This window comes from Phyllopteryx taeniolatus, chromosome 10 (genome assembly GCF_024500385.1).
Source record: "Phyllopteryx taeniolatus isolate TA_2022b chromosome 10, UOR_Ptae_1.2, whole genome shotgun sequence".
Taxonomy (NCBI): Eukaryota; Metazoa; Chordata; class Actinopteri; order Syngnathiformes; family Syngnathidae; genus Phyllopteryx; species Phyllopteryx taeniolatus.
Window position 1 is genome coordinate 15,018,358 of NC_084511.1, and position 12,714 is coordinate 15,031,071.

Sequence of the window (12,714 nt, forward strand, 5' to 3'; positions counted from 1 at the left end):
AGCATTGGCAAATGAGGAAAAATGTGATAAACTATTAAACCAAAATTTGAACTTATTGAAATCAATTCAATAAAAAAAAATACACTTCTAAATACATTACATATGTTTGAAGATAAATGCTGAAAATGTGCAAATAAGAAGAATAATGTAGTACTGAATTGTAGCATAAAACTGTTTTTCACCATATTAGTTTTCTCAATTTTTGAGGCATGACTAAAAAAGCTCCCAGTGAGGCACTTGGGCGTCTGGCATGAGTCGCTCCTCCCCAAATATATATACACTGTATATTCTGTACTTGAGTGTCTTCATTTGCATCAGTGGTTATCAGCGCAATTGTGACTTAGTTAGTTATTATTACATAGCCCATTTCCACCACTACAGCGTACAGTTAGCTAGCTAGCTATGCCAATACCCCAGAAATGCATCTTCCCTGGATGCCACCATTTACAGAACATCATGGTGTCATTAATTAAATTCCCAAGCAAGGAGGTGATGCCATGCAAGAGGAGTCCTGGAAGCCAGTTAGCTGCGATGTAGTTTGTGGATCTTGTCGCGGCACGGAAAGCGTCGACGCAACCCGTTGCATACACTATATTCCAGCCACCGCTAGCTTTAAGCAGATATATTTCTGAGGCTCAAACGTGTAGGAATGTTTAGGCATAAAAAAGATGCCAGACCAAGGAGCATCCATCATTCACCCATTTAGCGGACACGCCCACAGCATTTGAGGGCAAAGACAACGGCTTGATTTTTCACGATTTTGAAGCCTCATTTTACATACTTGGGGATCATTCAAAGCTGGCAGGGTTGTTTACAACACTCTTCTCTGTGGTATGTCAAATTTATAAGACATTGATTTTCACATTACAGGGACTTTAATAATGTTAGAATGTTACTTCAAACCTGTACAGTCAATAAAGTTTTCATGATGCATTTGACCTTGGAACTGATTATTTCAATCATTTCCTCATGAATTATAACCTTGAACAAATCTGAGGATGACAAGCATCCTGGAAGAGATGGTGTTCAATGCATACATTAAATGACGGGCACAACAGAGGCTGGAACCTCAGAGCAATGTGGACTTGAAATCCAGCAACTGTATCAGCATGATTTACAGATTAAGACTGATTTGCGGTCCAATAACATTGTTGTTGGTCTTATTTCCGCCACATATTTAAATACATGCCAGGAGCAATGCAGCAGTTGTGTCAGACGTGTGCCGTTAAATCACATGTGGAGCCGTAAAGGGATGTCTGTTCATGCTCTTAGTGAAGGTATGCTGGTGGTATTCATTACAGTTCCATTATACCTTGAAATATTGTGCTCCCTGAGTAAAATTTCAAGTACTGTAAGCAGAGACATTAGTAGTAACAAGCGTAATAAATAGCATGTAATACTGTGAAGCCCATGCTCCTTATTCAGTACATATGAAACTGTAATACAGTGCATCATTACAGCAGTAATGAAGTTCACATAAAAATGATGTGACTGAAACAGTCACAATTTAAAAAGAACATCAAAAGAAATTACTCAATATCCAATTGTTAAAGGCTGAATTGCTATCAAATTTGGCATTATCTGCTTGACAGTTTTTATTACACAAATGCTCACAGCTAGTGAACGTGACAGTGACAACACATTTGGATTAATGGGACAACTGTTCAGATTAAGGTGGAAGAAAAATTTTAAATTTGGAAAATTAGGAAAGGGGATTTATTATTTTAGGGCTCAGTAAAATATGTTTCCAGTCTTTGCAATCTGAGCTACAAAAAATGAGGGCAATTACATCTCTCAAATTATCATGACCAGATGTTCTTAATAGAGGTGTGACTGTAGCAAGGTCACCCATCCATCCATTTTCCATACTGCTTATCCTCACTAGGGTTGCGGGCGTACTGGAGCCGATCCCAGCTAACTCTGACCGGGAGGCGGGGTACACCCTGAACTGGTTGCCAGCCAATCGCAGGACACTAATAGACAAACAACCATTCATACTTACATTCACATGTACGGGCAATTTAGTCTTCAATCAACCTACGACGCATGTTTTTAGAACGTGGGAGGAAACCGGAGTTCCCCGGAATGAAAAACACACAGGCACGGGGGGAACATGCAAACTCCACACAGTTGGAGACCGGATTTGAACTCTGGTCCTAGAGCAGATGTGCTAACCAGTGCAACGTGCCACCAAGATCAAATAAATGAAATATATTTTTAAATTGTAGTAATTATTAGATTTGGCAATTTAATTAAGTGAATAGCAGTCATTGTACAGTTTACTGGAACATATATTCCCAAATTAACCTCAATTGGCAAAAACACATTACCAAAGTAGTGATTGCAGAGTAAATTTGGATTAGGCTGTTCATTTTAAGCATACGAGGCATGAAAGTGTGCCATTATATCACACTTAAATCACTCTCATTGAAGACTGTGTGTTTCCCACCTAATCAGTGAAGAGAAAATGTATAGTAATACATCACGTACACATTAAGTCACATCCTTTGCAAAGTGCATTAATCAGAAGGAGTCGAGATACTATAGAACAGCCATTAAAGTAATAGCTGCTCATGTTTTGAATATTTAGGATGTCCAATCCTGTTTTGTTTTTTTGTTTTTAACCAGCTTCTAGGCTATGGTTCACACATATAAAGAAAGAAAACTGTCACACTTTGCTGACAACTAAGCTTCTTTCTTTCCTTAGTGCGCTTCTAGGGGCTGGACTGTTTTCTAAGCGGTGTCTTGAATTTCAAAAGACACAGCACGTGTTGCACCGGTGTAATAAAGCCAGAGCATTTAACACACACATTTATAGTCCCCAATAACCCAGAAGTCTTAATAAAAATGAAAGCTGACATTGGCATGAAGGATCCTCCACACTTGCTGTCTTTAATTTCCAAGATGTTCCATTAAAACAGAAGCACTTGCTCCTAAGGAGAGCTTTTATCCTGATTGCTTACAGGAAGAGGGGGGGGAAAAAACGACCTTCAGTGTTTCTGCAACCCGTCCCCCCAAGCCTGTGGACCACAAACCTGTGTGGACACGTGCAGACATACCTTATTAATCTAAGTGTTGCCTCTATACAGTATGTGATGTAGAAATTGATGCTGCCAAGCAAATATCATCATTGTGTGAGAAAAGCATTCAAGTTATTTTCTTTTTTGGATACCAAAGCAAAGTCTACATGTGCACAGGTCTTAAGTTAACTTAACTTAACTTAACTTAACTTAACCATTTTCAGGGAACCAGATATATTTTAAATTTATTGTTGTGGTATATAATGGGAAATCATACAAGTTCAGTTGAACAAATACTGTAAGCATTATGCATTTATATTGTCCCATGCTTTTGGTAAGATGCTCATTAGCAGAAAAAAACATGCAAAATATCCCAAATATGATTAGGACATAGAGAAAAAGGCACATTCGCATGTTCAAAAAGTGCCAGCGCGATGCCAGATACATAATCCTCAGGACTGGCTAATGTCCTTGCATCTGAACTTCTTCAGCTGCCATTTGTCTTGAAGCCAGAGAAGAAGAAGAAAGGGACATAGATCCCCCCCTGTTGATCTACATTTAATAAGCTGGTCAAAAATGCTCTCCAGCCGAGGGAGGCTGAGCTTTTAATGACCATTCCTGCTTCCAGAGTCTCAGATGTGCAGCTTGATTGTTTGGAACACAGCAGACAGGGAGACCATCTTACTAATGGTGAAACACTGTACATCCTGCAGATGAGTAAGGGAAAAGAAAGGGCTAGGGAGACATAGAGAGGAAGCGTGTGGCCGAGCATGCTTTTACTGTCAGTGAAGGCAGGGAGACAGATGGGTGCAGTGAAGAGGGGATTAGATGGAAGAGGCCGGGTAGGAACCCGGGTCTAAAAAAATGCAGCCCTCACGAGAGGACGACCAGGCTAGGCTTCATGTGGGCCATAGGGAGTGGGGGGCTCGTGATGGATGTACCCTATGACTGGAGCCATTGGCATGCCCACATGGAGATGCCACCAAGGCCAGGCCAGAGGAGCAGGCAATCAAAGAGAGGACGGAGGGCTAGGATGATATAGGAGGATCCAGCTTATTAAATAGGCTTCAGGAGGTGCATGGAGCATCTCAAGTAAGTTGTCACACTGCCACCGAAAGACGTTGCGTTTCATAGAAAGCACGCTCTGCAGGCAGCCATGACAGGCTATGTACAGTGCAAGTGGGATTACTGTCATTAGAAACATCCATACAGACACCCACGCACACACACACACACACACACACAAACACCAGGGAGCTCTACAACAGTGTGCCATCCCTGATTTACCTCTCCAACCTGGGCCTCATTATCCTGCCTCTGAGCCACACAATAAGAAAGACAATGCCTGTGAGTGCGTACTGTGTATGAAGGCGTATCCCTTGCTGTCATATTGGATCATATTCTACTGAGTGCCAAATTCACTTTGACAAAACTGTTTCTACAGTGGCACCTATATGGTCAAATGCTCGAGGTCGGAAGTACAGTAGGCCAACATTTTAGGGAAAATACACCCCTAAAGTGGTGTTCCATGTGCAAGTTTCCTCTTGCTATGCCTTACCCCCTGACATCTGGATTTTTGACTGTTTTATTGCTGCTTCTCCTCTCCCCCTCCTCCCTTCCCTCGTGCTTGGAGAGGCGGTTAGATGGCGATGATCAAATCTGAGGCTGGCACTGAGTCTCAACTACATTAAATAAAGATCCAATTGAGTTTTCACATGCATTTCAATCGTAGCAAAGTGTAGTGGCTTTGGACATGACAACATGACATTGCCAAAAACAAATACCCCTCACTCCCACGTCTACAGCTTAGTCGAATATAACTGTAACATTGTTTTCAGAAGCTAATGCAGGTATTGCTTATTAGCTAACACTAATCAACACTGCAGCATCTTTTGAATTTGACATACAGTAATTGTAGTAAGTAAAAAGTGCTTCGGCTGTCTCTTCAAAGGGGTTCTTTCGCTGTTGAACATTGCTGTCATTTGCTGAGAAATTCAGTGTGAGGGTGGTTGTTACGTTAATAAGCTTAACAGTTTGATAATACAGGGGTGGAAATGAAAAACGAAATTGTGTCTGTGAGCGATCACAGACACAATTTCATTAAATAGGCAGATGACTTAAGATTTACTTGATTGTTTAATTTCACACTTGGTTTGCAAACCTGACTATAAAAAGTAAATGCATCCATTTTCTGAGCCGCTTATCCTCACAATTGTCCCTTTTAAACACAACACCTGTCCACTGTTTTATGATGGTGACAGTTTGACTCTACACAGGTTTTTCTATTGTCATAACTGGCCAAAAATATTTCAAAGCGCTAAAAACAATGACACATTGTTTCCCATTTTGTCTCCTACTCTAATTTCGATAGTGCAAGGTACTCAACACAATATTTCTTCCTAACGACCAGCAGATGCAAACATGTATAAGAAATCATTACACAAATCCATTACTAGAGCCCACCAAAAAGCAGGTGTGCTCGAACCATTGTATAATGCATTTGAATATGGATTTTTACTTCAGTTTCGTCGCCGCTTTCCAGATGCTTTCTATTCTTGTTGTCTGTGTTGTCTTAGAAACATGAACATCCTACCAATTGTGGCTACAGTGAGACAGTATAATGGGATTTAAAAAAAAAAAAGATTGGTATGGAAGAGATGGAGGAGGCAGAGGTTGTTGTAGCAGACTATATTTAATTTATTTATTTTTTTAATTCTGATCCAATACCAAATTTGATGAAATGATGTTTTAAAACAGATTGCCATTGGATAAATTGCTGCAAGTTCTGGCTTCCTCTTTCTAACTTCCAAATATCTTTCGAGTTTTTCCTGGCTCTTTTTCACCCATCAGTGCCACACACATTACCATTCAGGTGGAGGGAACAAACCCGGTAATATCCCATTTACTAGAGAGGGAGGAGATGGTTTCACTGGCAGTATAATAACATGCTACATGAGGCGTAGCATTATAGAGTAGGAATAAAAGCAGCTTTAATAGTAAAAAAATAATAATAAAAAAAATAATCCAACAGCAGCCATCACCCATCCATCCATCCATCCATTTTCTGAGCCGCTTCTCCTCACTAGGGTCGCGGGTGTGCTCGAGCCTATCCCAGCTGTCATCGGGCAGGAGGCGGGGTACACCCTGAACTGGTTGCCAGCCAATCGCAGGGCACGTACAAACAAACAACCATCCACACTCACATTCACACCTACGGTCAATTTAGAGTCTCCAATTAATGCATGTTTTTGGGATGTGGGAGAAAACCGGAGTGCCCGGAGAAAACCCACGCAGGCACGGGGAGAACATGCAAACTCCACACAGGCGGGGCCGGGGATTGAACCCGGGTCCTCAGAACTGTGAGGCAGCCATCACCCATCTGATGAAATTGAGGCAATTATTAATATTTGAATGCAAATTGGAGTGCGGCAAACATATAAAAAAATTCTGAGCATTTGTTGGGAATAAAAGGAAAGCTTTTCCACACATTTCTAAGTGCAAATATAAAAAACTATTTAAAATTCAACCTTGTCAAGCATCATGCAAAATGGGTGTAAATCCACCTCAATTCCGTGTATGTACAGTTAAAGCATTTTATGCTGCCAACCATGCTTGTCCAAATGACCTTGTTAGTGGCTGCTTTACAGGCAGAGTAAATATTTGTATGGATGTAAAATGTTACGATTTCTCATTTAGAATATTAACCACCACATAAACATCACTTTACAACGGAATGGATGCAAAAGAACTAGTTCAACTGGATGAGTAAATATGTGAGTGAAAGTAATCATTCAAGGTTAAGAATGATGCAGTTACTCCGCAGCTCTGGAGGGTGTAGCAGGAAGCTGACATTCACGGATGGATCCCACAGCGGTGGCTCGTTGCAGTAAGCCGAAGCCAGAATTTACGTATAAGCAGTCGGGCTTCTTAATTCAATGAAGCATTAGGGAAGTACGTCTATGAGGGATTCTTATAGTGAGTCCAGGTTAAGCACACATGCCGCATTTAGTAAAAAAGACACGGCCAACGAGAGTACTATATCATTATGATATAGCATTAAGGAAGCCTGAGGAGAAACAACATTGTAATTCTAAGAGTGGTTTGTGTGTGTGTGTGTGTGTGTGTGTGTGTGTGTGTGTGTGTGCGTGTGTGTGTCTGTGTCTGTCTCTGTATGTACGTGTGCGTCCTCTAGCAGGACTGAATGGCTCTTCCAAAGTGCATCATGTTTTTTAATCTTGTTCACAAAAAAACATTATACCCGCCGGCTCATCTCTGACATCTAAAAGGAGGCGAGGGGATACGAGCAAAAGCAGCAAAGCATCACAAGACCCACATGTGGAATTTCCCCGTGGTATTGAACAACACAATGATTGAAATGCAAACACCTGCTCCATACAATATTTGTCATTCTGTACTGTACTTTACTCAATGACTGGCTCTCTGCCTTTGCCAGATTCACCCCGTAACCCCACCCCAATTTTGCCAGCACTTTACGTACCTTCAGAGTGGTGGGAAAGGGTTAGCAGACTGACGCAGGAAGCTCCGATGCCAGAACCGAACACAGTGATACGGTTAGAATCTCCTCCAAAGAAGCCGATGTTCTCACTGATCCACCTTAAAGCCTGGATCTGATCCAGCAGCCCGTAGTTCCCTTTAGCAGCCTGGTCCCCAGTACTGAGGAAGCCTGAAACACATGCAGATAAAGAGATTTGAAAATGCATATATTGTAGACATATTGTTAAACACTTATACTGGGTGCTAAAATGTGCTGTTGTATAAAGTCTAAGCACAGTGGGATGTTTGAGACTTGCGTGAAACATGGTCCATGGAACAAGTGATCTTTATGCCAACATGAAGTAAAATGTGGAGTTAGTCCTCCTACTATAACTTTAGCCTCTACCAATGCTTTTCCACTGGCAGATTCAACAAATTCATCAAACATGTATGCTAATAATAAGAACAAAAATGCATTACACTTACATAGCGCTTTTCTTGGCACTTGCAATTGCACATATTATTCATTCAGTCCACAGTCACTCCCAGGTGGTGGTAAGCTACTTGTGTAGCCACAGCTACCCTGGGGCAGTTTGACGGAAGCGTGGCTGCCATTCTGCGCCTACGGCCCTTCCGACCACGAAATCCAACATCCAACCACATTCATTCATTAATATTAATGCTAATGTTAGCATGCCTTAGCGCTCGACAGTGCAGTTTTATACCGCACAGCCTCCTATTTTTACTGCAATATCTTCTCAAATTAAAGTACAGTGTTGTCTTGATTTATGAGTTTAATTGGTTCCGTGACAATGCTCATAGCTCAAAATACTTCAATCTCAAATCCTCTCTCAATTGACATCAATAGAAATGCCATTAATCCATTCCAGCGCCTCAAACAACATCAACAAAAATTGTATAATGTGGTTTTAATCAGAAAAATAGCAATTTTCAGTTGTATAATTTATATAAACATACTGAAATAACATAATTAAATAGCATGTAAAGAATGCACAGTTTGTGCATCATAATAATTCAATGGGCATTGTGGTGCTCATTCTGGTGTGTGTGTACTTTGGCCACCCGGGGGCGGTATAATATATACAGACATTCCACGTGTAGATTTAATGATGAAACAGACGAAAAATGCGTAACTAAGCTGCAGTGATTTTTGCTTTTTTCTGCAAATAAAAACGAATATACAGTATACCTGTGAGTGTTGTTGTATGTTCGGTCTAAATGTATTGCTACTGCTTGTTCAAATATAAGTTGCTAAAAGGTTTATAATTAGCCTTTCTATGGCATTTGTCATTATGTGTTAGCATTAAGATAGCATACTTTTTTGAGACAAAGTTTTTTCGTTTGTTTAAATGTGTAATTATTTTTGTTTTGTGTTTAGTGTTAAAGTAAACTTCAACTGTAAGTGGCAATAAACAGCTTTGAACTCAAATTTTCACTCACAACTCAAGACAAAAAAAATAATAAAATAAATTGGCCAAGCGATGGCTCGTATCTGGAAAAACTTGTAAATTGGGGTACCACTGTACCGTGGCCGACATGACAACAAGTCCAAGTTCTCCTCAACTGTTTGTTAGAGTGTCTCATTTAGACTGATTCTTTCAATGCAGTGTGTTTGTGTCTAAATAGAAAAATGAGAACTCAAACATGAATAGTCCATCCTTCAATAGTCCATGTTTCATTCAGTGGTTGTCTCTCAATACTTTTGGCCGTATAGTGTACTGGCTATAACCATGCATCTTCAACCTGAAAGGTTATTTGCTAACCATCATTCCAGTTGACATCGAGGGTGAAATCATGACTTATTAGATGACAAGGTTGTTGGTAAAACAGGAGTGTGAGAGACCACATGTCATCTGGTACCTTATGGCAAATCAATGTCATGTCTCCCCCGGATGAACACCCATCATCTAATATATTGATCAGTTCGGATGAAAACCTTATGGGTCATTGAAAAAGGGTGCAATGGTCATATTTTGAAGCCACAACAAGAGCATATTTTATCTTCAGCTTTAACATTCCTCACTTGACATTTCTAGCAGGTACTATCCATGTACATTCCCACTGTGTCATCTGCTCTATGATGTCCGATTTGGACAATGACTCTTTCCTGGGCCCATCAGACCTCATAATGTACTAACACGCCCACTCCCAACCGGCCGGCTCTCACATGCCTGAGCCCTGCTGAATGATGGGTAATCGAGAGCCCAGGGAGAAGATCAAAGGCAGGCGCTCCCTAAAGTCCCGACGGTGGACTCAGTGTCCATCAAACCAGAGAACATGCATGCGAGGTGACAACTCTGAGACGTGTGGACACAAAGAAACACCCCTCCCTCCAAAGACTGCTAAACACATCACAAGCAGTGAATGTGGCTGTGGGTTGCATTCCCTTCAGTGTTTCTAAGCTTTGTTTCTATTTCATGGTTGATGCCTCTATGTAATGATGAGGACTGTCTCCAAGCCCTGTGGGATGAAAGAGAAATGCTTTGAAGACAAAAAAGATAAAATCTGTGTTTCTGACCCAGGTCAGACAGAGCAATGATCACTTTGGATAAACAGAGATAAGAAAGCAGCTGCTCAGGACTCATTAGCTGTTTACGCTATGCCCGAAGAGTGTTTGTCCTAACGACCTTTTATCTTTCCTCTTTGTGTGAATCCACCATGATAGACAGCCTGCCCCGCCCTCAACATCGCACCTGGCATGCCCCCGCCCACCTATTGGCAACAACTGTGTGGCATCGGAAAAGCCGAGCCTGACCATGAATAGGATGAGTAGGAAGTGGCACAGGCAGCAAAGGAGACGGCAAATGGATCAACAGATGGTCTCCTTCAGACGCATCCCTGAGGATGACAGAGCAGCGTGGCACATGCAGAGAAAGAGAGAGAGAGCGCCAACGAGACAGGCGGAGGAATAGAAAAAGACAGGCAGAGGAAGGGAGGGGAGGACTCCATTTCAAGAGCTTTTCATTCACTTCTTCTCCCACTGCTCCTTGTGTGCCATCACCACGAAAGGACAACAGACTTGTACCATCTTCTTCTGGGTGCTGGTTAGAGAGACCACACTATCGCGAGAATAAAACTTATTTAGGTTACCATGTGACGGTCAACTTATGAAGTACATCAGATGGACTTAGATATTGACACACACTCCCTATGAATTATATTAATCAATGGGGAGTGTGGCCAGGTATTTTAAGGCGGGCTCGTACTAAGACAATTGGATAGCTCACTGGTCCACACTCACCCTGCCCGCTGCACTCATTCATGCTTTTACGGGTATCATCACTTCATGATAAAACATTACATGACTGCATCTGTCCTGATTTCTTGGCTTTCCTGGAGTTGTTCTGTCTGCATGGTGGCAGTTATCATTACAAACTGGCAGGAGTGGCAATCACAACACTTTCTTATGCATGAGTAATGATATTGTGTTATTTTGACTAATTTTTGTAGTTTTTTTTTTTTTTTTGTTTACTTTATTTCTGCTGTGCAAAGTGGTGGTATATCATCGATAACTGGCAGGAGAAACATTCATCCATCGATAAACAATAAAGAAATTCCTCTCCAGTTCAGTCGTGGGGAGCTGGTGTTTTTCCCCAGCAGATTTCGGGCAAAAGGCAGACTTCACCCTGGACTGGTCACCAGTCAATCACAGGGCACATAATTTATTGAGACATTCAACCATTCACACTCAGATTCATACTGCCACTGAGTGGGAACTTAACCAGCAAGAGAAACAATCACACGATAGAACACAAACAGTTTGGGGCACCTGTGCATGTGACACTATCCATCCATCCATCCATTTTCTGAGCCGCTTCTCCTCACTAGGGTTGCGGGCGTGCTGGAGCCTATCCCAGCTGTCATCGGGCAGGAGGCAGGGTACACCCTGAACTGGTTGCCAGCCAATCGCAGGGCACATAGAAACAAACAACCATTCGCACTCACAGTCATGCCTACGGGCAATTTAGAGTCTCCAATTAATGCATGTTTTTGGGATGTGGGAGGAAACCGGAGTGCCCGGAGAAAACCCACGCAGGCACGGGGAGAACATGCAAACTCCACACAGGCGGAGACGGGAATTGAACCCCGCACCTCAGAACTGTGAGGCTGACGCTCTAACCAGTCGGCCACCGTGCCGCCCATGTGACACTAGTTAAACAAATTTTATTCTTCATCATGCAAAGAATATTGTTGGAATATCAATTCTTCCAACTTTGTGGATATGTATAAAAGAAGGACATTTTCGGTCTTTTCTGTGAACAAAGCAAGGTCCATACAGGCAAGGAGTGGATGAGTTTGCTATGAAGCAACAGGAGCGTCCTGACTACAACATTATCAAACATTTTTGGGATGAACTACATGAAAGATATATTGTGATACAGGCCCTCCTAAATGAACTCACACCTGTGCCTCAACACTCTAAAATCTTGTACAGTCTCCCAAGTGAAGAAGGTTGGATATCTGCAAAAGTGGAAGCCAACATCATATTTTCTTCCATTGTCACTGTCACACTTGTAGGTGTAAAGTCCATCCATCCTTGTGTCCTATGTGTATTTCAAGCAAAGAGATTCACTGCAACTACGATCCTAAATGGAAAGAAATAACCACAATTTACTCTGGAAATTAAAGATGAGTTGATATAAGTCGTTATAGGATGACAAAATATGATCAATCAGAATTGCAAAACCATCTTGCAGAATAAAATGCTATCCAATGCTCCGTTCAGTGGGGACTGTTTGTTTCACCAGGCTGATGCACCTGCATTTATAAATAAATGTGGCCATTATAATGTAGAGAGGTGGAAAGCCACTATCTGAGACAACAGGACAAGCTGCAGGCACTGCTGTTGAAATAATAATTGTATAGCTGCTGGCGATGGCTAAATTGGAAATACTTTCTTTGGAAAGCAATTAAGATAGCAATGCAATTGTTTTTATGCTTGGCCGTATTGCGCACATTTACGGTCTGACGTTTGTTGCCATTGTCTGGCCCTTAAATACATCAGCTGTGTATCAAACAACCTTTTCAGTCTGCTTTTTAGATTTACTGTACGCAACAATGTATGTATAAACAATCAATTTCTCACAAAAAAAGATGACTGGGTGTCTCAACTTTCGAATGCTTTAGAGGTCTTGATATATGTCTTAATCTCCATTTTAAATCTTCTGCAGCTCTCGCG

At 41.5% G+C, this 12,714-nt stretch overlaps 1 protein-coding gene across 3 annotated transcripts in view; it reads right to left on the reverse strand.

The window, feature by feature from the left end:
• Window positions 1–12,714, reverse strand: part of nlgn3a (neuroligin 3a) — a 201,025-nt gene that overhangs the window by 58,747 nt on the left and 129,564 nt on the right. For all 3 annotated transcript variants that reach the window (XM_061787902.1, XM_061787901.1, XM_061787903.1), the window contains one exon: window positions 7,519–7,704. In XM_061787902.1, the coding sequence (XP_061643886.1) occupies window positions 7,519–7,704 (186 nt within the window). The remainder of the gene's footprint in view (window positions 1–7,518; window positions 7,705–12,714) is intronic.